General features: G+C 41.8%; 1 protein-coding gene across 4 annotated transcripts in view; it reads right to left on the bottom strand.

Annotated features, from left to right (window-relative positions):
• adgrg6 (adhesion G protein-coupled receptor G6) overlaps positions 1-25,915 on the bottom strand; it is a 103,918-nt gene extending 78,003 nt beyond the window's left edge. For all 4 annotated transcript variants that reach the window (XM_056405132.1, XM_056405133.1, XM_056405135.1 and 1 more), the window contains exons 1-2: positions 25,774-25,915; positions 14,023-14,123 (exon numbers count right to left, since the gene is read on the bottom strand). In XM_056405132.1, the coding sequence (XP_056261107.1) occupies positions 14,023-14,123; positions 25,774-25,775 (103 nt within the window). In that variant the 5' untranslated portion in view covers positions 25,776-25,915. The remainder of the gene's footprint in view (positions 1-14,022; positions 14,124-25,773) is intronic.
• Between the last annotated feature and the right edge of the window lie 285 nt (positions 25,916-26,200).

The raw sequence follows: 26,200 nt of genomic DNA, 5'->3' as shown, positions 1-26,200 counted from the left end.
TCTCAGGGTTGTCCTCCTCTCTCTCTCTCTCTCTCTCTGCTCTGCTTTAAAACTGTGATGACATTTCTCTGGCAGCTCGGAGCGGCTGATAAAAACATCTGATAGACAAACACAAGTGACACACTGCCCAATCAGAGGAAGGAATAACAGCAGAGAGGAAGTCCACCAATGCAAATATGACGGTACAGATAACCACATGTGGGAAATAACAGGAGAGATTGACTTCACAATAACCTGAGATCAGAGTCGGAACAACCTGCTGACCTCATGGTGGAAGTGACACAATGAGGTCACAACGTCACAGCTGATGGAAGTGTTACTGCAGCTGCTTTTTTTTTTTTTTTTAGCACCTTAAGTGGTTACTGATGAGCTAATTCCTCTTGTTACTTACTCCTCAGTCCTTAGATGCTAACAATGCTAACATGCTGACGTTCACCAGGTATAATGTTTACCATGTTAATCTAATCAAAAAAGTGAATCTAATTCTAGTGCTACTGGGAGAGTCTGAGGATCACCAGAGCACCTGTGAGCCGTAAGGTGAGATAAACAGACCAATAAAACATTCTGCTGGTCTCATGCTGGTCTGCTGGTCCAGTGCTCGTTAAGACCAGCTCTGCTAAAAGAAAAATACATATGGAGCTGGAGTGTGTGACTCTGGTTGTCAGACACAGTCGACCTTCAGCAGAGTCTGCTGATCATTTGAGCTTTTATCACACGTTCTGTTCATAAATTCAATTTCATTCAATTTGACTTGGCTTTTGATTTTTGCTGCAATCCAATTAACACACACACACTGAAATTCATACCAGTCCACAGACAGGAAACACTTAACACAATAGTGTCAGGGCCGTAAAATATTAACATCTCAAATGAGACCATTGAGACTGTAAGAAGCCGCCGCCTCCGTGCTACCAACACCGACCAGCCACCTAAATGTAAACGTGTGTGGCGGTGCCAACAGTAATCCTGCAGTCATTACACACACACATTAGTGACATCATTACTGCTGCTGTTAACTCGCTCTCCTGCCTCTCTTCATTAGTTACCAGCTCAGCTGCAGAGCATCATCTTCGTCGGCGAGTGAAGAGGAAGCCGTAAAGTTTTATATCCGCTCCGATTAGCGGCGGCAGTGAAGGTGACTTACAGCCAGAGAGAGGCGTTAAGGTGCCACTGAAGAAATAACACCTCGCTCTAATAGAGACACATAAAGTATGTTTGTTTTATTACACCAGTAAAAACAAACAGGTGGAGAGGAGAGGAGAGGAAACGAGGAGAGGAGAAGAGAGGAGAGGAAACAAGGAGAGGAGAAGAGAGGAGAAGAAATAAGGAGAGAAGAGAGGAAGGAGAGACAACAATGAGAGGAGAGGAGAGGAGAGGAGAAGAGAGGAGAATAAATAAGGAGAGAAGAGGAGAGGAAACAAGGAGAGGAGAGGAGAGGAGAGGAGAGGAGAGGAAACAAGGAGAGGAGAGGAGAGGAGAGGACATTCCTTGTGCTTATTGCTGAGAAGTTCAGAATGATATAATCATATAAACTGTTTCTCCAAATCATTATTACACCTGATGGAAAATCACACACACACACACACACACACACACACACACACACAGACAGAAACTAAATGAAGCTACAGTGTATGTACATGCACCTCATCCTCTGAGACCCATTTCACCCCCCATTGAGTGTGTGTGTGTGTGTGTGTGTGTGTGTGTGTGTGTGTGTGTGTGTGTGTGTGTGTGCGCTACAAACAGAACAGAGAGATGAGTCCCAGAGGTCCTGCTAACTGTGATAATGCAGAACAGACACTGTGGGCAATTAAGTCCTGTTGAGAACGAGAACATGTGTTTTAGTGTGCGTGTGTGTGTGTGTGTGTGTGTGTGTGTGTGTGTTCCCTCTCTGTGTTACAGGTGACAGAAGCTCCATAATGAGCCACTTTTGGTGTTTCATTTCTTCAACAAAGAAGAAGCAGGTTTAAGATCTGCTCTAAATGTTGCTGCTTTGTCTTTGTCACTCTTCACCAGAAGCCTGTTGCATCTTAAATTGTTTCTTTGAGGCCGACAAACTTAATGAAAAACATCTACTTGCCGATGTAAAACAATTCAGTTTCGCAGCAGAAAGCGAGAATTCATCTCCAGGGACTGGAAAATGTAGCGGTAACACAGCCGACACGAGCTAACACGAGAGAGCTTACGGCCAACGCGTATGAATCATACTAAGTCTGAATATTTGCCATGAAATCCAAAATCTATGTGATCTAAGGGGAAATGGTTAAACACACAAGGCTGTGTCTGCTTCTGCATCAGCATCACAATGTCCACATCTGGACCAGTCTATAAAAAAAACATAATATAAAACATAAACATATAAACACATTTGTCCTCTGTCATGTGTCTTGACATGTCTTGACATTTTGGTCACTGGCTTCATTCACACCTGCATAGCGCATTAGCTTAGCATACAATCAAAAAACATACTCCTCACAAACAACAGCTGCAGGACAGACCAAACATCCTAAACATAGCAAGTAAAATTCTTCAAGCACTTTTACAAGTCAAGCTGCTGTGCTCATCTCTATCTGCTCAAACTGTAGACATTTTTTGAATTCATAATTGCTCTATTTTTCCCCCAAAATACTGTTTGCCTCACACAAAAATCCTACCTGTTACTTCCAAGTCAAAGTAAACTGACAATGTAAATATCAAACTTCCACAGTGTGAACGAGTCCAGTCAAATGCAGATCACAAATCTGATCAACCTCAGCAGAGTCTGACTTATCACCGACATACAAGCTGCTGTCCTGTTGAGCTGCAATATGAATGTACAGAATGAAAACATAAACACCAAAACTCATATTCGAATATGTGTCGGTTCACAGTGAGTCTGCAGAAATAAAGATGAACAGTTTTAACTCACTGACACTGTGTATAATTCCCGCCTGTAGAAGTCACCAGTGTCTGAGCAAAACGACATCATCAGTGAGTAATTGATCAATAAAACCGAAGAACTACTGACTCGCCAACACTGCTTCAGGTTCTAGGCTTCAGTGTGTGTGTGTGTGTGTGTGTGTGTGTGTTTTCTCAGTATGTGTGTGCACGGCTGTTGAGTACAAAGGAAAAGGTGAGATCAAGTTGGGCGCAGGCTACTGGGATGGCCTGCTGTTTTATAAGCTCTGTGCGTGTGCATGTGTGTGTGTGTGTGTGTGCGTGTGTGTGTGAGCTAAGTCACCCTCCAACATTTCCTGACGCCTGAAAAAAAAAAAAAAAAAAAAGTCCTGTGACACAACCAGCTTCATACAAACAACATGTCCCTTTCATTATCAGCGTTTATTCAATGTGTGAAACACGTCAACAAGCTCAGAGGCCGAGGCTAATGACGAGCGCCTAGTGTGTGTGTGTGTGTGTGTGTGTGTGTGTGTGTGTGTTTGTGCTGCTAATTACTTGCTTTACTTTCAGCTGACAGGGTGTGTTTGTGTGTGTATGTGTGTGTGTGTGTGTGAGAGAGAGACAGAAAGTGCATAGCTCCCAAAAGAAGGCCATGTCTCGTCATCTTTTATAATTACAGACTTTACTAAATTACAGCCTTCACTCCACCTCGACACACACTTTTATCGCTGTCACGAGGAACATTTATGTAACTGAATTAATATTTCATATATTAATTCTGAGGCACTTTGTGTTGTTTGAATCCGCAGCAGCTGTGACAGACGTGAGACTCTGAGGGTTTCACATCAACATTTGGGGCTTTTTTTTAAAAAATTTTCGACTGAGAAAAAAAAAACGGACAAATGCGTTTGTTCACTGGCGGCTGACTGGGCGGGTTTTGTAATAACCAGCATCGCTGTGTTTCTACTTGGGAGCTGTTAAACCACAAGCTTCCACTACTGGCCACTGGGAAGGTTTCTCACCAGCAGGGCTGCAACTAATGATTAAATCCATGAACAATAAATCTTTTTTTGACCGGCTGATTTGTTTAGTTTATAAAATTGTCAAAAGTTGTTACCAGCACTGGCAATGACGCCTCAAAACTGTTCAATTTAAAAGTCGAAAATGCAAAATACATTAATTTACTACGATATGAAACAGCAAATTATCACGTAAACAGCTATTAAAGCTTAAACTGTCTGTCGCACCGATGAGGAGACAACCAATCAGGGTCATCTACAAAATGAAGAGACACAGAGTTGTTTTCTACTCCACTCAATTATTTAGAAGAAGAAGAAGAAGACGAAGACAAAGACGAAGAAGAAGAAAAAGAAGAACCTCTGTTTTCTGAGGTGGGGAAAGAAAAGGGTTCATCCATTTTTAAATATGGATCAATTCAAACAGGGTGAAGGAATCTGACAAAGAAGGACTGGCTCATCCACTGTTTGGCTGACTCAGGTTGACGGTGATGTAATGGCCTGGTGTTTCTGGAACGCCGTGTATCTACTTAGCTGTACTTCTACAGTTACACTCAGAGATCGCCACCAAACACAGCCACTTTCTGCTTGTGTGTTTTGTCTATCACCCACTTTCTCCAGCCCTGTTCAACAGGGCAGCTGGTAAAACGAGCGAAGTGAGTGATGAAATGTTGGGACGAGCCAGCTGCTGCTGCTGCTGCTGCTGCTGCTGCTGCTGCTGAGGCTGAAAACGCTGATCAAACCAATACGTTTGTTTCCTGAAACAGTTCCCACAGAGAGCGTTGAAACCATCCCTGACAAGAGCCCCGACGTGTGGGTACACATCTCCCTCAGAAGGCAGGGCAGAACCACAGCCCAGACTTCTGTTCATTTACTCCTCTGACAGCGACGGGAAATAAAGGGCTTTTGTTTTCCGGCTGACGTGGGAGACAGAAGGTTGGCTATGCTACAGTTCTGGCAGTGTGGCTTCTTTTTTTTTTTTTTTTTTTTTTTAAAAGAAGCAGCGAGGGTGCAGAGAAGTGGATATTTGATCCTGAGAGGCAGATTTACAGCAATAAAGCTCAGATGAGGCGGCGTGCTGACACAGTTTAATTTTTAATTTAATTAGACCTGCGGCTTCACAGCAAGAGAGTCTGGGTTTTGTACCCGACCGGGATCATTGAGTTTCCATCAATAGTTACAAATCAATAAAGGACCATTCTGCAAAACCCTGAAAACAGTCAGTGAAAAAGTTATTTTTACATCAAACAAACCTCTAATTTTCTGTAATATTGCCTCATCATAACTATGGTAAGGTTAGGGTTACAACTCTGGTTTAAAATGGGAAAGACTGCAGGTCTGTGATGTTATACCAACTCTAGTCTCCTGCAGGAAAGTTAGACAGGCTACACACCCAACCAGCAGACAAACATCTGAAAGAAATTTCAGGGTGGCAGAAAGGTACAAATCACAACTTCCACAATAAGAGTACAGTATACTTCCAGTAAAACCGCCCCAATCGCTCTTTAACTGCCAGTTTGAACATTTTAATTTGAACAACATAAAGAACCAATCAATGTTTCTGTTCCTGTACTTTGGGATCCATCACTTTTCATATCTGTACAATGGGCAGAAATGAAGTTGCTTTGTAGCTCTTCTTTCCCATTATACTCTTATAATAGTCATTAAATTTACCCCCTAACTTTTAATGAATTTACGAGCCCTCTCATCAGGGGAAGCTTATAATTAGTCAATATGAGATGCTAACAGGAAAGGGGTCAAAGGTCGAAATCAGGAAGAGAACGGTGCCAGAGAACAAGAGCCGAGGAGAAAATTGTGGAGAGGATTTTTTAAATACTTAAACTTTGTTTTTTTTCTGCTGCTGGCATTTCACTATGAGTCAAGAATCTTTGACACACTTCAGCCGATACTCTTCAACAACGCAGAGATGCTAAAAATGAGCCCGTCTGCGTCTCTCAGCCTTTTCCAGACACTAATCCTGTAGATTAGTCGGCTTCCATCAACCTGCCCTTCTCCGTTTTCACCTCTCCGTCCTTTCTAGCGTTTCTCTCGCATTCTTTTACTTGCATTCCTCTCTCCTCCCTCATTCATTCCTCCTTCTCCTTCAGCCCCTTGTTGTTATCTCTCTTTGCTCTCTTTCTTCACCCCTTCCTTTGCTTTCTTTCCCTCCTTTCATACTGCGTTCACTTGTTTCTGCCGAACGGAGGTGACAACAGCCTCCTGCGGTTGATGAAATGTAAGAAGTGTCTTTGTGATCGACACAAAGACAACGCAAAGACATCAGATCCAGGCTTTGTGAGAGTTAAACCCGGCTTTAAGGAGCTGTTAGAAACTTCAAATTACAAACAAGGAAAAACCCTCAACGCTTCTTAGAAGATCGTCTGATGAAGTGAAAGTTTCTTGAAGGAATATTCTCTCCAGAGACTCTGACTCGATACGCAAAGGTTTTTACATCATGCTTAGTGAAACTTTAAAGGAGATGCAAAACTACACTGAGATGGTTTGTGGTTCTTAAAACCGCAGATATATGCATCTTCTTACGGAGCAGCACTTTCAAAATAAAACAGGAAAACTGTAAAATATGGAGCTATAAAGGTTCATTTGAACAAAAAGCAGCAGGATCAGTGAAGGTCAATGAAGCATCACTTCCCAATTCTGATGTCGCAAAGTTTAAAAAGTGTTCAACCAAAATGAGTATTGTGCGCCAGAGCCCTTTGTTTATCTCGCAGTAGACAACCAAAGCGTCTGGGACGACATCCCAGCAAAAATATTAGCAAGCCTGTTGCCTTCTCTATCTCCTGCTTATCCGCACACACTCCCTCTGTTTTTACCCTCTTCGTCAGGAAGGACAAAGACTGACTTCACTGCCCAGTGACAAGAAATAGTTCCAGTTTAACTTAAACACATGGAAACACTTATTGTCGGTACTGTAAGGTGGGACAGTGAAGTTTGCAACGAGCACTTGGGATCCAACGTAGGTGAACAAGTACAAGAACTCCTTTGTTCCTCACTGTCTGACACGGCTCGACCAACAGAGAAAACCCCCCCCCCCCCCCCCCCCCAACCCTTAAACACTTGAATTCAGTCCTCCCTAACAAACAGACTTTGATCATACCCCTCCAACACACACACTTACACTCACACATGGACTATGCAACGTCTCACTGCCTGCACAGGTCTCACATGCAGTCATAGTTTTATGTTGTATGAGGACTGTGGTGATGATGACTGATTGTTGCATGTGAATGCTAGACAATAAAGTCTTATCTTATCTTCTCTTATGTTTGTCATGTCTCTGTAAAAAATGATGCCTGCGTGATGAACTAATCTGATACAGAGGCCAAAGACACTAATATTGTGTAGCCTGATCCACACAGAAAAGTCTATTACAGTTTGTTATTCATCACAGAGTGACATTGTTACGTATTATCATAAGTCACCTTTTGGTCTTTGTCTTATTTTCCTGGTTTGGGAGTTTTAACATACAATAACACAATAATATTTTAGACAGCCATGTTTTGCAGCTTTGTGTCATCACTTTGTGTTTGTCCCATTCCTGTATCAACATGACTCTGCCCTCGTGCACAAAGCCAGGAAGTGGAAGGACCTTAATCCGATTCTGAGCGAACACGAAATCATGCAGCTGAACACAACGCGCAACACTCCAACAGCCAGTCGGAGCAAAGTGATTACGGGTTAAAACACGGTGGCGTGTAGGATCTGACCCACGGGGAGGAACTGAACTTTCTCTCTCTCTCTCTCTCTCTCTCTCTCTCTCTCTCTCTCCAGGTGAACGCTGACTCACTCTCCCAGGTGTTTGTACTCCTCCCTGTCCTCATCCCCTTGTCTTTCACTAGGAGATAATTGAGAGCGGCATCTGAGCGGGTGGGGGGGTGGGGGGGTGGGGGTGGGGGGGGGGGTGAAAGGCAGAGATGAGCGTAGGAGGAGAGGAGAGCGATGATCAAGGGGAAGAGAAGAGAAAGGTGGTGAGTAGCGGAGAAGACAAAGTAGCGACACAGAAGGATAGAAATGAATATATAAAGGGAGAATAAGCGAGAAACAAATATAAGATATATATAATAAAATATGTGGAGATCTTTAGATGTGTTGGTATGTGGGTTATTTTACTTGCGGACAGAGTCAACCTAATCTAAACTACCTGGGTGTCGGCTGGAGCTTCATGTCCAATAGACAGATATGACTGTTGTATTGATCTTCTCATCTTAATCTCAGCAGAAACAATGAACACGTCTTCTTATTTCCCAAAGTCATGATCCATCATTTCCCTCTGAGGGGCTGAATATTGCAAAGACTTCTTTACAGCTCTTCCACAACAACTAAAGCTGAATCAAAAAGAAAACCTGAGAACAGACAGGGTGTAGGGAGGAAGAGAAAGAAATAGATGAGTGGTGAAAAGAGAAGAGGGGAAAGAAGTGAAGAGGGGTATGTTGTGAGACAATGACCAAAGGACAGAAGACAAACCACAACAGAGGAGAGAGAACAAAAGACTAAGAAAGAGTAGAAGAGGACATGAAAATGAAAGAAAACCAGAATTACCGCCGCAAGTTACAGTTTACATCCACCTCCGTTAAGACTTGGATAACATGTAGAGAAGACTTTGAAGGAGTTTAATAAAAAGTATTAAGTGTATTTTGTTATAATTACTGAATGAATGCTTGAGTTATATCCAAAAAACATGTTTGGTGAGGTCACAACGACCTTTAACATTTAACCAGTTCATCCTTGAGTCCAAGTGAACGTTTGTGCCAAAATTGATGAAATTCCCCCAAGACGAGATGTCATGCGCAAAAACACACACAAGACGGACGTACAGTCAGCGGACGCTCAGACGGACGTGCGGAAGGACGACCTGTAAACATCGTGTCTCCGGCCGCGGCTGACGCCGAGCGAGTGAGAGATGATAAAATCTGCATCATGCTCTCAACTAGCACACGCCCACCTAATGTTATGAAATATATATATGGACAGACCGTTCCCTGCCCTCTCGCTCACTGTTCCTACAGCAGGTCTCTCACCCCTCCCCCCTCTCTCTCTCTCTCTCTCTCTCTCTCCGTCTCAGGAGGAACGACTGTAGGGAGGAGGACGGGAGAGAGAGAGTTTTTGTTGCCTACACTGTGAATTAAGCGTCACTTCATCATGAAAAGGCGGCGCAGCAGACGGGATCTTCATCATCAGCTGCTGACGACTCACACAATGTTTCTGTGTGTCGCTCTGATTCAGATTCAGTATCTCTATAAATTCAAGCTCAAATCTCCGTGCGCACGACAACCTGAAGAATCCGTCTCTCAGTATTTTCCTCTGCATCCTCACTAGTCTGCCTCTCTCCAGCTCTCTGTAAATCACCTTCAGCCTTTGAGCTCTCGCCCTTGATTGAATTTGCTTCGCCGACATGGAAGAAGAAAAGCACAAAGAGACCAAAGTTGGCAAACATCAAGATAAATGACCATGAAATGATCATCTTAAACACAGTTAATCCATCTTTCCTCTCTTGAATCGGTGTCTGTGTGTCGCGCAGTTCACCACTTTCTCAAATTATATTTTCTCACAAACAAATTCATTCTCATTAGTTCATTTTTATGTACAACTACAATGTCTGTGTATCATTAATATTCCGCGTGTGCTGCTCACAAATTTGATGCTTGAACACAATTTTCATCCACCACAGCAGGATGTTGCGCAGTCACTTGGACACACATGTTTTTTTTTTTTCCTCACTCTGCAGTGGCTGCATTGCATCAATGCTTTAAAACCACACATGGAAAACTGAATCAGTCCCCCATGGTCCAACTGCAATCAGCTGTAATTAAGATTAATCTCATTAAGGGCGATATCAACCCTTTATGAGTTATGATAATATTTGTTTTCAGACACAGTCATGCTGAAAACAAGAAAAACAAATTACAACTAATCAGCGATTCACCACAAGAATTTCATTATTGTTCGGGCGGAAAAAAACCCTGAAAATATTGTTCGGATAATTGCAACACACTGAGAAAAACAACTATACGCACAAACATGTGTGAAGATGGATTACAGCAGCGTCCAGTATTGGGGCTACATGGAAAAAACGATGTACTCAAGTGGTCAAACTCAACATGGCGGCATTCTCTACCAAACTCAATCAAAAAAAAAATCCCTGTTTGTTTTTGTTTTTAGTTTCGTATAATCTGTCCTGATTGAATTGGACCCTAATCTCACTGCTTTGCTGACTGTACATGTTGACATGTGACAGATCTTTGAACTGCTGTGCTTATACCTGAAACATAAAATAAAATAATAGAATTAAGTATAATAAAAAAACAATAGAAATATTAACTACATAGTACTAATATAATTAAATAATAACCCACCACCCACCTGTGATAATATCATATACTGTATATATGTATCCGTATCGAGATATTACATTTTGGATATCGCCCAAAGCCTAGTGCTGATACCAATATATCTGCTGCTTGTGACATCAGCTATGAGTTGTTCCAGATCTTAAAAAACTGAAAAAAAAAATTATTGAGTGTTTCAACAAAAGGGCAAAAAGGGCAAATCCAGTCGCAGCTTGAATAATAAATCATTTTCTGAGTGAGAAAGAAATCTAGTTGTGTTTTGTGCAACATTAGTATATTACTGCTGCATCACTGTGAACACACTGGAGATAGGGTTGTGTCTATGTATGTTCAAACACGTTGCCACTTCAATCTTACATTTTATTCATCACAAAAAGGTCCTGAATAAAAAGGTCAAGTACATATAAAGTCATATAAAGGTGTGGTACTTGTGTATATAAACTGCAGAGCTGCTTAAATCTCACACTTGAAGAGAAGATTCTCCTATAAAATATTGAAGATATGGAAACCGTGAGAACAAAGTGACCGTCCTCTCTCGGCTCGACCTGCACGTGTCGGCGGTTGAGCGCTTATTCTCAGATCTGTGGAGCTGATGTACAATCACTAGAGTTACAGTGTGTAGTTTGTGTGCATATTTGGCGGTCCGATTATGCATCAACGTGTCAACATGGACGAACAAAATCCCATCAGATGCCAGAGTGGAAAAGAGCTGAAACCACAGCCAAACCCTATGTCTCTCTCTCTCTCTCTCTCTCTCTCTCTCTCTCTCTCTCACTCAGTCTCACGTCCTTCATCACACTGAAACATTTATAGTTTCCGCGTCTTGTAGCATTCAAACCTTCAGTTTATCTACTGGTCAGCAACACGCACACACACACACACACGCACGCACGCACAGACACACACAAACACACACACACATATGGGTCATGTTCTTGTCACCAGAAGCACAGCATACTCACCAACCTCTGTGTGTGTGTGTGTGTGTGTGTGTGTGTGTGTGTGTGTGTGTGTGTTGTGGTTTAGTACTGCTGGGAACTTTACGAGTGTGTGTGAACCGCTCGGTTTGGCCCGAGGCTGCTAGTAGGGTATGGAAAATACATTAAAGACACACACACACACACACACACACACACACACACACACACACACACACACACACACACACACGCTCTCTCCCCCTCACTTTCTGTTTGAGTTTTAATTTTTCAGATTTTGGCCTAAATGTGGAAAACACCAACAGCCAAGATCTCTCTCTGCCTTCTCTCTCTCTCTCTCTCTCTCTCTCTCTGTCTCCACTTTCTCTACCTCCATTTGCTATTAAGGGAAAACACAAAACAGTATGTGTCCAAAAGTGTGTGGACACCCTGCTCCAACAGACTGAGAGCCCCCAGACCTGATCACCTCACAGATGCTCTCGCTTTTTGAATGAGAGGAAACTCCCCTGATGAATGTCTGACAGTGTTTAGAAATGAATGAATCGTGATGAGCTGCAAACGTTTCAGGATGGATCCAAAATAAAAGCACTTAGTGATTAAAGCAGAAACCAGATGGAAACAATTTTTGACTGCAGATTTCATGAAGTGTTGAGAGTTGTGACTTTTTCTGCAACATGACAAGTGGTTTCGTTAATGGAAGCACGAGGAGAACGAGGCATGCTCTCGGGCACAGGGATGGAAAATGTGAGCAAAAAACAAAGTGGGATGAAGCGAAGAGGAAACAAGTGAATGGACGGTGGAAACATGGGAAGAAGAAAAGACACAAATGAAAGATGGAAATCATATAAATCACTGCTGTCAGATGAAAACTGCTGCATCTCCGAGGGACTGGGTTTTGCTTTCAAATGTGTCTTGAAAAGTACACAAAGGGCTTTTTAACGAGACTCAGGCATCGTTTTCATGTCGCCACTGAGCAAACCACCGCACAAAAATACCTTCGCTTCCTTTTCAAGTAAGAAATGCAGCATTTTTACCCAACAGCAGAAACACACAACATGGAAAACATGATGGATTTTAAACAAACAAAATGGGAATGAAGGAATACGAATGAAGGTCATCAACAGAATAAAACAGCAACAGCAAATGAAATGACATTAAAGAGATGTTTGCTATAGAGTGCAAATTTAATCATCACACATCATGGAAAATTATATTTAATTTAATATTTTGTCGTTCACACAATTGCTTCATAAAGATTTCAACTTTATGCAATTCAAATATAGAATAATGTCATTATAATAATTGTATTGTAATCTCTTATAATGAGCCTGTAAAGCGTCATGGTCACTTTAAATGAAGGAAAGCACTCATTTCAATGAGAGGATTAAATGTCTCCAGATAATACGTCTTTACTGTTGACACTAAAATCATTACATTTAATTATTCATAATCCATTCAAAGCTACATTCAGAACAAGCTGAGGCTGCAGATGATGATTATTACATTATTATGTCAGAGGGAATATTTACTTTGTTGCTCTCACAGCTGTTTCATTTTCTAGGAAATATTGACACAAGCTGAGATTGATTTTTGTGGTTCTTTCAATTATAGCCCTGTGTGACTATAATGGCAGCTGAGATGCACACACTAACACACACACACACACACACACGTATACTACACTTGTGAGGACCATATATAGGGTGTCAGTGCCATATTAATGAATGTCGTCACTTTCTAAAACTTTCTTTAAATATCTTCACTTTTCCAAGATATGAACGCTTTTTGAAAATGTCATTTACTTCGAAAATAACTTCAAATTTAGGTCCTCAATTTCCACAAATGTCCAATAAGTCCCCACACGTCCTAAAAACGTCTCCACTTTTGTAAAACAACACCGGTATTTCCAGCGGTGTCCTCACTTGTCCATATTTGTGTCCATATTTTCCAAAAACAACTTCATTTAAAAAGAAGTATTAAAAGTATTTTGAGTAAGTTTTTAAGTATCTTAGAAATATGTCCAAACATATCCTCAGCTTTGAAAAATTTCCTCACTATCCTAAAATGTCTTAACTTTTCCCAAAACGTCCTTACCTCCTGAAAAAGTTCTCACTTCCTAAAAGTGTTTAAAATGTTTTCACTTTCATAAACATATCTGTACTTCCATAAAAAAGGGCCTTCCAAAAAATGTCCACTTATTGTAACCTAAAAAATTTTTTTTTTACTATTCAAAAATGCCCAAACTTTCCAAAACTTTCCAAAAGTGCTCCCATTAAACAAAATTGTTCACTGTTTCCAAAAAGGTCCTGAGAACTGTCGCTGGTCCAGGAGAGGACCAGGAGACCTGGACAAAATGTTCTCACTCTTCAAAAATCTCCTTGCCTTTAAAAAATGTCTCCTTTTTCCAAAACTGTCCTCACTGAGAAAAAAAATCTTTCACATTCATAAAATATCTGTTTCTGTCCTCTGTTAGAAGATCTAATGTACGTAACGTAATGAAGACCAAGTCAAAGCAGCTGCATGAAGCTGTCTTATTCACATTTGAATGAATGAGTTGTTTTTGTAGCAGCATTAAAGGCCGACACATGATGAATGTTTGCTACGTTCAAATTTCTTTCCCAGGTTAAAGTTCAGGATTTGAAACATTTCAACAGATGTAGATGTGATCTTCAGATCCTCCACCTCTGCTCTGACTCGGTATTGACTCGTCTTTGTCGGTTTAACAGCTGTGAGAGCAACTCGGTCCTCTTTCCTCCTGATCAAAAACAAGACACACTTCCTGTTCAAATGAAAATCAACATGGTAGGAGAGGCGGGGACCTACCGTGCCTGTGCAGGGTCATCCACAGCAGCACGACTGGGACGACGTGACGGAACCTCCACCTTCCTCCTCCTACACCTGTACTGCCACCTGTACTGGACTCCCTGAGGAAACAGAAGAAGGAGGCAACGCAGAACAATCTGATTATATTGAATTGTCCAGTGTCTCTTAATGTGGTAAAACAGGTGACCAGGGATCACACTGGGTACCACCTTCACACGATGTGTGACGTGTGTGTGTGTGTGTGTGTGTGTGTGTGTGTGTGTGTGTGTGTGTGCTGCTGCTGCACAGAGGAAAACGCCCCAGGAGAGCCAATCAAAACTCCATCAAGCAACAATGATGCTGTTAAAACGGGAACAAGACACTCAACCTGCTGAAGAGACGAATCGTCATCTGTCAGTAAATGTTTGTGTGTTTATTGCGTTTTTCTGTTTTTGTGTGACTTAATAACAAAAGCAAACTGTCAGATCTTCATATCAGAATAATATAACTCAAGTTTATACTTTAATTATAAATGCATTCATGCATTTATATGCACATTTCTTTGCTTAATGTTATATGGAAACCTAAATTTATGAATTTGGCAAGTAACAGACACATTGATACTGAACGCATCAGTAAAATGTTTGATGTTAACTTGTGACTCCAGCGTTATTTAACTGTTTCATGCTTCAGTTTATAAAATATGTGATTACAGTGATTTCATTTCCTACAAAACGTTTCTGCTGTTGCGGTTTAGTTGTATAAAAAAGTCAATTCTAGGAGAGTGAGCTGCACAGATTAATCTCAGAGACAGACAGACATCACATTTAGACTTCCAACAAGTTACAACTAAACATGATCACAATTAATTCTTTATTTAAAACCATCAGGGCTGTCATGATATCAGATTTTCATGACACGATCATAACGGCCAAAAGAATTCACAGTAACGATATTATCACAATTTCCATAGCAAACTTTAATATTAATAATGATAATAATTCTATCAGCAAATTCATCTTTAAACTTGTTTATTGTCTGTTTTCTGTGTGAATGAATTCGACTCAAATACACGTGTAGGGATGTTGAGCGATAATCTCTGACCATAACTGAACAAAACGAACAATTACACTCAAAGGAACAGTGAAAAGGCAACAAGGTGAACCGATAAACAAAAGATCCACAAGGACTAACATCTGCCATCATCATATGACCATGTGTGTATCATTAACAATATCAATACAACATATAGATATAGAACTGGCACAAATTGCAACTCCCAATTATTTATTTTTATACTGCACTTGTACAGAAAGGATTGTACATTGTTATTATATATAGTATTTCTTATTTATCTTAATTATTTGAGATTCTGTTTCTATTCTTATTTTATTTCTGATTAAATTTTTCCCTTTCTGCTGCTATTCTTTTGTGCTGCTGTGTCAAATTTGAAATGACTCTCTACGGAGGATCAATATAGGGAACCTTATCTTATCTTATCTTAGCTTAGCTTATTTTAGCTTAGCTCAGTTTAGCTTATCTTATTTTATCTTAGCTTATCTTATGTTATATTATTTCACTTTGTAAATATCAGGGTTAGTGTGAACGCCGCTGTACGGTGACAACCCCAGTAACAGTTGAAACATGGAAAAGTGATAGAATGAGGACAGCTCTGTCAGTAAGTCTGAGAGTTTAACATGTGGCTACTGGCACATGTTGGCTCGCCTGAGTGCAGATTCTGCACAAACTCAAATCTGTCAGTGAGCAGGAAAACCAGATATTAATCGATACAGTCTTTTACCAAAGAACAACGTCAAGCATTCTCAGGTTTTCAGTTTTTATACCGCAATAAATCTGATCTCGTGTTCGACTGCAGGACAGACGAGGTCAGACCACAGCGGGGACACACTGCTCACCTCTGCTTCATATTTTATTTACACATCAGCTCTGTATGGATTCTGCCCATCCATCACTCACACACACACACACACACACTTTGAAAAAGACTGACACCTGAGCACAGTGCTGCCTGTCAGCTCTCTGACTCTGCAGTTGGTCTCTTATTGTTTTGACGGAGGTGTGGACGCTCTTATCTGCTCGCCAGAGATTAAAACAAAAGGTGGAGGAAGCCCGCCGTCTGTAGTTCAGGATGGTTCACCGCCAAAAGGATCCGAAAGCTCAAAAGTCTAACGGAAGAAAAGAGGAGCCTGTTGGGAAACGCTGAGGTGATATAACAGCTCGTTTCTTTAGAAAAACATACAAATCATGGAAAGACGGGGAGGCTGTGTATTTGTTTTTGGGATGTTTTTGTCTTTCTATAGTTGAATTCTGTAAAGTTATGGTGAGTCATTAATCATATCTCTTATATATCAACTGAAATATCAGCTTTCAACAGGCTCAGTAAACACCAGTATCTGAATCAGCCTTGGTTGGTGTAAAAATCCCCTCAACATATTTATTGTTCTTGGCATTTCAGCTCTCGTTTGTTTGGTGAAGAATAACACAGCTCGCTTTCTCTCACTTTCCTGATCTGGTGCAAATATTTTCAAATGCCTGGTCCAAGATCAGGGGATGATGTGGCCCAGTTTGGTGCTGGCTGTGATGATAGCGATTCCTGTTTGATAACTACAGGCTGATGTATAAACCCTGACTGGCCCGACGCAGCTCTTTTAACTGCAGGAACTTGATGTAGCGTAAAGTAACGTACTCGTTTTTGTCCCACAGTTCACTTGGAACTAACTGTGGGTCTGCTCAGGAGGTGATGCCGAATACAAGTTCCAGCTGCTATCAGGGGTTAGCAGAGATGCTACAGATCAGTCAAGCAGATGAGATGTCACATCACTACGAGGACGACCACAACAAACGACGCCTCCACAAGCAGCTCAGGAGTCACGTGACACCTACTGAACCAAACAGGCTTCTCCTTACATAATCGTGACAAAAGAAATCATCAAACACCCTGAAACGACCCTGAAGTGAATTTGATCCATTTGCTCCAATGAAATGTCTTACAGAGTCAAACAGAACGCTGCAAAGAGAACGCTGCAAACACAACGCTGCAAACACAACGCTGCAAACACAACGCTGCACGCAGAACGCTGCACGCAGAACGCTGCAAAGAGAACGCTGCACGCAGAACGCTGCAAAGAGAACGCTGCATACAGAACGCTGCATACAGAACGCTGCAAAGAGAACGCTGCACGCAGAACGCTGCACGCAGAACGCTGCACGCAGAACGCTGCAAACAGAACGCTGCAAACAGGACAAACGAAAAAATGTTTGCATGCTAGCATGCTAAATTAAGGTGGTAAACATTGCACGTTATCATATTATATTAGCATTTAACTCAAACACCGCTTTGTCTAAGTACAGCCTCATGGATCTGCTAGCATTGGCTAATGACACACGACTGTACATTCCCACAACACAGTGCGACAAGAGCAGCCTCGTCACTCTCCTTAGATGTCCTGATGAGATTAGCCTACCTGCTGTGGAAAATGCTTTTTAAATAAAATGATTACAAAAGGTTTGGTAGTCCGTCCAGTGGTTGTTGATATGATGCATTATTAGTGATGTTAGCATGGGAGAAAAGGGCACATTACCACTTTAATCCCAGAAACAGCTCCATTTTGACATTCTAGTGAATACTACAACACTAGATTTGGCTTCAACTTCATGGTTTAGCCACATTAAAAAGAAAAAGGAGCACCAGCAGTTAGAAGGGTCAAAGCCAAGGGTCAGAGGTCACATTATCCAGACAATGTGAAAACAAGGGTATTTCTGAGCAGGGAAAATGACATCATCTCTGCTTTGACAGATTTCCACCCAAAACCGCCGGCGTTTCAGACCCACAGTGAACCAAATCTAAACATTGTATTTGGTATTTTATTTGGCCCGGCGCGACTTTGGCTTAGTTGACTTTAGCATATTTAGCTGTCACTGCTGTCAACAGACAGTAAAACACGGAGAACTGACAGCTGTGTAATGTCAAAGCCATAAAAACAGACTGGCAGCAATCAGAGAGCGAGAACATAAACTCAGCTCCTCCTTTAGATTCAGAGTTATAGCATCAAGTAGAGCCACACTGTAAATTACACGCAAGGGGCTCGAAGGATGGGAGAGCAATTAATGAAGGTATTTTAAGTATAGCACTGACTTTCGTTCAGCTCGTGGTTGTCTGCATTTTTCACTGACAGATTAAACTTTATCCGGTTCTTATTAACCCCTGCCGTGCTGAAACGCTCCGTCTATTAATCCATTTGCTCAACAAAAAGGTCGTTTTCTCACTGAATAAATAGGTTTTCATTTTGTCATTTTATATGTTTTCAAATTTCCTTGTGTGTTATTTTTATTAAAATTTTTTAATTTCTATTGTTTGTTATTTAAATTGTATTGTGAATTCTTTTTGGATGATCTCATGAATTGTTTCTATAATTTTTTTTTTTAAATGTACATTTAGGTCTCTTGAAAATCCGATTTCTATGTCAATGGGATTCTTTTGAATAAATAAAGGTAAAATAAATGAATAAAATTTCAGTTATAAAAATAAATATTTTAAGTTGGAGACAGCTTCACAAATATGAATGATAATCTCGTTTTCTTGAACTTTATCACTAACTGAAAATTGGCTATATTATTCAGCTGCTATATTAAACTGCGATATATTTGTGAACCACGTCCAAGACACCAGGACTTAATATTTTTTAGCCCAGCTAGCAGCATAGCTAAAAAAATCAAATATATATCTCGACAGCTACTGGATGGATATTCATTAATGTTGCTTTAATGCGGGGCCGTGATAAGTATTTTCTATTAGTGAGTCTGCAATTGCTTCAGAACATAACAGCTTCTGACAAACACTAAATGAAGAGAGCACATCACCCCCATTCAATTTAAGATTCTCCTGATCACATTTAAGTATCTCCATGGGACGGCACCCTCTAATATCTCTGGACTAAATAACACTGTAATCTTCACCAAGATCACTCACATCATCTGATCCATTGCTCTTCAATTTTTAATTTAAAGACCCACTTGTACAGGCTGGTTTATATAAGACTTTTTACTACATTGTTGTTTTTGTGGTTGAGTTTTATGCATCTTTATTGCTAATTGGGAAGCCCTTTGTAACAGCACGATATAAATAAAGTTTATTATTATCATAAGTAAGAAAAATGGCCTCAACTTTAGGTAAACTGAGGCTTTGATCAGTCTGTCCACCAGCTGCTTTATTACAGCAGACTTCTGGACGGTGTGAGCGGAGGCTGGACTCAAACACAGTGACTTTCATTCACAGTGTGTCTGGTTTATGTGAAACTCCTGAACCCTCAGATCATCAGCGGAGGATCTCAGCGGTGTGTCTGCACAGCAGCTGCACATTTACTCTGTCGTTACCTGATCAAACTCATACATTATTAAACGCTACGCTGGAATTAAAATAGCACAAGGTGGAGAGTGAGAAAGTACAAAAGAGATGAAGACTTACTGAACTTTTAATTTAAGTTTTGTTTATTTGTTTTTGGGTTTTTTTTTTTTTTTTACTTTCTCTTCATTTGAAGCAAACTCAGGCCTTCTGATACTTGGGAACAGTCTGTGCATCATAAATATTTAAAAACCGAGGGAACAGAACTCAATTTAAATTTGCAGTCCAGCTTTATGTCGTCCGCCGCTGCAAATTTCATGCAGCTCCTGACATTAAAGAAAACTCGCCTCTTTGTCAAGTCATGCGTCTTGCTTCCTTGCCCCCCACCCCCCCCCCCCCCCACCCCACCCCCCCGGCTCCCGCCTCCATCTTCAGTATGGAAATGGGAGTGAATGACAAGTGGAGCGAGGTCAGCGAACGAGGCCGCGGACATGGCCGCATAAAGAGAGCAATTCATGTGTCTGGAGGGCTGGACGGCAGCCTGCAAACCCTCCGCCTCGAGTCAGACATTTTGTGGCCCAGAAGTCCTGAATCACACAATTACATTCAGGCTTTCACACCACAACAACTGAGAGATCCAACTTTAAATGAAGAAGAGAAAAAAAGAAGAACTGTGACGTACAGAGCTTTACCGCCATGCATCTCTTCTCAAGAAGAACATTTTTCTCCATGTTTCCTTTCACCTTCACAAGTTGCTGGTGTGAAGATAGAACATTATCAAAACTGCTGCGTAGTTACACACAAAAGACACAAAGCTTTAGATCTACGCTGAAAAGCAGCGTCCTTCAAACACATTGCTTTTTGGAAGGTGGAATAGCCTCAGAACAAGGTGTTTCAGTCGCACAACCTTTTCTATACCTCAGTCATGCTTTACTTGTGACAACCATGATCTCTCCCTAACCTCAACCGGCTGTTCGCAGACGTTGCGCGAAGAGCTGAAACGTGTTGTCCCTGAATGTGTCAAAAACAATGAGGTCATCAATGAATGTAATCCAGGGTTATTCAGAATCAGCTATGTGATTCGTTTGTACCTACATCAAACAGATTTTGTTCCGTCAATGCCACAACACCCCCAATCAGTGGTGGTGGTGGTGGTGGTGGTGGTGGGGTGGGGGGGTTTGAACCACTGGACTACATCACATTCATATCACAAGAGCCACAGAATCGCTGACCTGTGAACAGTATGTCCATAAGCAACATGAAATCCCCAACATTAATTTATAAATGCATAGAAATAATTAACAGATTGTTGAAAGTCTCTCAAATACTTATACTAGTATCAGGCTCTCATTGAGACGCCAATCATCCTCCTGAACACGTGCCTCCCTCAGCGATGCAGCTGTTATTTCAGCCCACAGGCTTTTTCCCACCATTTGTCTGATCCGTACAGAGACGCCTCGAAAGACCGTGCTGAGTTATTCGTCTCTGTGGAGCTCTTTATCTGATTTCGTTGATCTTAATCAGACTTTTTCATGATTGAGAGTTTTCATCCATATTCATTACCCTGCGTTGGTGTGGTGGTATGACCAATTATTCTTCTAAACACCCTCACTTTCAAGTGCCGTTTTCTGTTCTAATCTAACCTGGGGGAGGAGTAACCTGGCTCTTAAATTTCTCCCAGCGCCCCTGCGCCTCGGCCGTCCGGCGTTGGCGGAGGTCTAAGCTCCACTCTGGGCGTCCTGCTGCAGCCAATTCCTGTCATACATGTGGTAGTAAATCTGAGTGTATTTACATAAAACTGCTCGTCTCTATCTGTGCTGATGCAATAAATACAGACGCCTGGTTTGGAGGAGAGGAACTTTTAAGCTGCACTGAGTGACGACTGGCCACTAGAGAGAAGAGGAGCGCCACAGTAAGCTACGCAGCTCGGTCGCAAACCGGACAATAAGTTAACGAAGAGGCGTGATTGTACCATCGACATTTTTCTCTCATGATTGACCACACACCATCCTCTGTTGTGGAGAAACTCGTACTCAGGCATAAATGGGTAAATAAAATTAGGTTGAAACAACGGAGCGAATAAGATCCAATCACGTCTTCTGTTTTGGACACACTTCTGGCCCATGGCATGAATTTACTTGTCAAAGGTCATCAACTATAGACAACACCTTAGAATTTTATAGACTGATCAGAAAAGTAATCATCAGTTTACTCACTAAAAAGAAACTTTCGTTTCTGCCCTGGACACCATTAATACGTAACGTCTCAGCCACTGTGTTCCTTCAAGGAACGTCGTCCGTCATCACCATCGGCTCCCAGATATCTCCGTCCAGACGGTTCTGGTCTGCGGTTCCCTGACGGTGGAACCAGTTGGTGAATCCTATCAGAGCAGGGCGTCCCTCTCTGTCTTCAAGAACCTCTTGTAGACTCCTCTCTTCTGAGAGCACCTCTTCTCCCAACACCTCTACCACCCTCAACTAGCACTTACTACGAACTCTCAGTCACTTCTCTACGTGATCTCCTTCCACTTATTGAAAAGAGATAGTACTTGGTACCAAGGTCTCCTACTGCACTGAAGCTTTACTGATGTCCCGTACTTATAAGTTGCTTCTTATGAAAGCGTCCAGTGAACGAGTAAATGTAATGGAGGTTTAAATAATGTTGACAACACGCTATGGTCGCTCTGACTCAACTAAACTAAACATTTAAAATGATAAAATTTGACACAAGCACTGAGACAAACTGATGAAGAGCACAGAGAGAGTTCATTCATCGACTTCACTCGGAAATTCTGGTTTTGATCCCAATCCTCCAAACCTGTCTCCTAAAATTTAAATTTACCAATCTACTGTATTTTCCTTGGTAACATTTTGAAGCTAAGGTCGCCTTCCTACCTTATTCCAGAGCATTGAACTGCATCTCACTGTCTTTATCACCAAGTGTCAACAACAACAACAACAACATGTTTGTTTTCCACCAGAACAACATCCACTGGTTGTGACTCCATCACTATTAAACTGTGTTCTGGCTCTGTTGAGACTCTCACAGCTGTTGGTCCAGGTCAGAGAAAGATCCAGGTCAGAGAAAGATCCAGAGAAATTTCACAGCGACGTCACACACAACCTGTTTAATTACATTCAACCGAAACCACCATCTTAACCACAGCTCTGATGAAGACCGGGAGATGTGGTTGACAGCTCTGGAAGAAGCAACAACACTTTACAAGACGGACGCAAACTCTTGCCTCTGATCTAAAAGGTCCCGCTGTTTGAGCAAGCACCACCCGTCCAGCCTCCCTGCTATAAACTCTGTGCGGTCATTAAACAAACACTGGCGGCGAACATAACCCGAGCAGCCCTGATGTTTCCTACAAATCACCTCTTAGCAGAACCGCTTAGTGGCGTGTAAACATCTACATGTTCGCGTTAGTTAGGACGCACGTCGTGCTTCAGCCGAGCACAGAACATCTCGGCCGGCTCAGAGGTGTAGAGTCGGGGGAATACCTGCCGCCTCTCCTCACAGTCGTGTCATCAGGGTCAAACTAAACCTGCAGGTGGGGAGATCAAATCTTCTTTCACTTAATTAAACCACATTCCTCTCGGCACCACCTGACTCTCAGACCTCCATCTTCTTTTCGTCCTCTGTATGTGTTGAACTTCTAGATCTTTCATTTTTATCAGCCAAACCTGCACCTGTGATCCATCCTCAGGTACCAGGCAACAGGTAACACCCCCCCCTCTCCAAACACACACACATGCTTCCTGTCAACAGGATGTTATTCGACGTCACCTCACCCCTCTTTTTAAAGACAGTTTGTTCAGACCTTCACCTTCTGGGACACACAACATGTTTTCTGGGCGTACGGCCTCCTCAGGTTGTGTAAGAGCTGGCAGCGACGGAGTGAGTCCACCTCAAACAACACTTTCTTTGATAAAGTCAGACCTCGATAAAGTGGAGCCCCCGAGAATCACATCACTGCAGCGGAGCCTTTTAACTCTCAGGCTCAAACACATGATTCTCCACAGTCACAGCAGCACTGATACTTCCTCTGTAGCGTCTCTAACTCTCGGATACTTTTTGGGTCAAATTTGAACCATTTGAGAGAAAAACAGCCGAAAACACCTTTTTTGACTTTTGAAGAACTTTAGATTTTGGTGGATACAACAACAACCTGTTGATCCACATTTACCCGAAAGAGTTTCAGATTGACTAGAGGGGAGTCGGATTAGACGGGACAGTTCAGCGTTCGAGCGGGACTTGAACCTGTGTACTTCACAACACACTGATATAAATTACAAAAACAAAAACCCTTCAGTAAAACACAAAGCAGCTTTAACAGCACATTACTGCAGTTGAGTCGACACGTCTCTGACACTGAAGTCGCACTTCACTACAGAGAGGTGTACCTAATAAACTGGACACAAACTACATGACTTTTCTTTTAAATAATAACTGCTCTGTGAAATTTTACTCTTAAACCATCTTCATCATCAGTAATAACATATTTATGTTGACGTCTTCCATAAAAAACACCTCCATCACTCGCACAGGGACATTTTCTTTTATCTCAGTAATATTCCGACACTGACTTCTCTGTGTTATTGTTCCACTGTCACACTCCTCATGGACCTCGCATCATTTTTCCGTCTTCAACTGCAACATTTACTGCTGCCAATAACAATTATTTTTACATGAATAATTAATTTGCATTAAAGAGAAAAATGTCCTCAGGTGTTTTGTTTCGTCTAAAACAGAGGAAACTTCACAAAGAGAATCTGGATCCATCAGATGCTGAACGGTTAATAGCCTATTAATCAATTATCTGAATGATCCATTCAGTTTCAGTTTACACACTTCACACCACTGGTGTTTTTGCGGTTTCTTTTTATTTGTTTGTTTCTCTATTTTGTTCTTTTTCTTCCCTTCAAATCAAACTGATCGACTTATTGGTTGATCACCTGATTGTTTCAGCTCTGTGCCGCTGTCACATCGTCCTACTCCTCCACACACAGCTGCTTTTCCTGGACTCAGTGGATCGTAGAGCAAAACGTGAAACGTACACATGCTGGTTCATACAGACCGTTCCTTTAGTCTTAGACTAAATACATTTCAATGCTGTAACATCTGAATAAAAAAACTTCACAATGTCCCTCGTAGGCCTACATCTTATATTTATCTTCTGCATTTCTAAGTATTCTATATTGACATTTTGCAGTTTTTCTGTTCACTTTGCTGCCGCAAGCCAGAAAAATGTTGCCAGTGTCTTATCTTATCAAGCAAATGGTTTAAACAAGAACAAAGATGTGTGGATTTACTTGTCATATACACCTCCACCTATACATCAACACACACACACACACACACTTTGTTTCAGCAAGTTTTTTTCCTGTTGTAAACTGACAAATCAAATAAAGAAATGAAAACATAAAATCGACTTTTACTCCTGACACTGAGGAAAACTTTTAAAACGGGATTTTAACTTTAAAGCAGGGAAATCATTTTCAAAATGAAACCAACAAATTAACTTCATCTATAACGTCAGAAAAATCCTAAATTTTCTCTTTGGAGTTTTGCTTGGTGCTGCAGGGAGTTCCCGTTCACCATTCTAACTCTACTATATATACAGAAGGATTATTTCAACACTCCCACAGGTTTGTGGAGGTTAACTAATAGACTTTTATACTCGTGCTCCTGCAGAAGCCCCTGTCTCCTCTCCTCTCCACGGAGCAGCTCAGTATGGCGGAGACAGATTGTAAACATATGCAGCTATAGGCAGCCAACAGCATCATGGAAAACAGATTTTTTTTTTTCTTTCTTTTTTCTTTCTTCATTTTTCCAGCGGAGAGTTCAGCTCCCAGGTTAGAGGCAAAGACAGAAGAAGAGACCTGCTTCTGTAAGTTTCCTCATGAACGACACGTCAATCAAACTCGAGCTTCAGCTCAACTTCAAAGTCTCAACAACAGTTTCTGCGGAGTTGACTCGTCCTGGCACCGAGAGCGCAGGAAAACGCGCGGCCACAGAGGAGCAGGTTTAACTGAACAGAAGCTGTAGAAGGGAATTTTATAATAATAATTAATTTTTCTGTTAAAGCGCAGAAGCTGAGTGAGCGCTGCAGAATGTAAATGGACTTTCTGCGGGTTAAATCACAGAGAAAGTCGCTGGAGCGCATCAGTTTGGAGCAAACTTACGCAGGACAAACGCTGAGCTCATGAGGATGTTTCAGAAGCAGAAACTTCAGGAACACAAGTTCAAACTGCTGATGTTTCAGCCACAGTTACACCAGACTGAGAGAAAACAAAAGCCACAGAAAAACAACAACACAAACATCCAACAAGACGCTAAACTGACTCTGGAGACATCAGCGTCATGTTTCTGCTGAAGTGTTCAGAGTTGAGGTTTTTTGGACTCACATGTTCTCACTGGAGCGGCGGCTGGTCCCCCCGCAGGATCATTCTCCCGCTCCACAAAGTCTGAGGGAAGTTTGTTTGTTCTCAACTTTGTTGAGCCACTTTTAACAAAGACGTCCACGCTGCGCCGCGCTGACGCGCAAAAGTCTCCAAAGTTTGGAGAGAGAGTGAGAGGCAGAGGACGAGAGAGAGAGAGAGAGAGAGAGAGAGAGAGAGGAGAGAGAGAGAGAGAGAGAGAGAGAGAGAGAGAAGGAGGGGGCGGCTCTACTGATGGGGGCAGGGGGTTCGCTTTGCTGATCCGGGCTCCCCGGCGGTGGCGGCGGCGGACTGGGCGGGGGCGGTGAGTGAAGATGAGGATGCTTCAACTGAGAGAAAACCAGCAGAGAGTTTAACGAGTCGGTTTAGTTTAGCGGCGCAGCGGTGTCAAGCT

The sequence above is a fragment of the Seriola aureovittata genome, chromosome 19, assembly GCF_021018895.1.
Source record: "Seriola aureovittata isolate HTS-2021-v1 ecotype China chromosome 19, ASM2101889v1, whole genome shotgun sequence".
In the NCBI taxonomy this organism is placed as follows: Eukaryota; Metazoa; Chordata; class Actinopteri; order Carangiformes; family Carangidae; genus Seriola; species Seriola aureovittata.
Note: the sequence above shows the minus strand (reverse complement) of the source record. Positions and strands in the feature narration are given on the sequence as shown.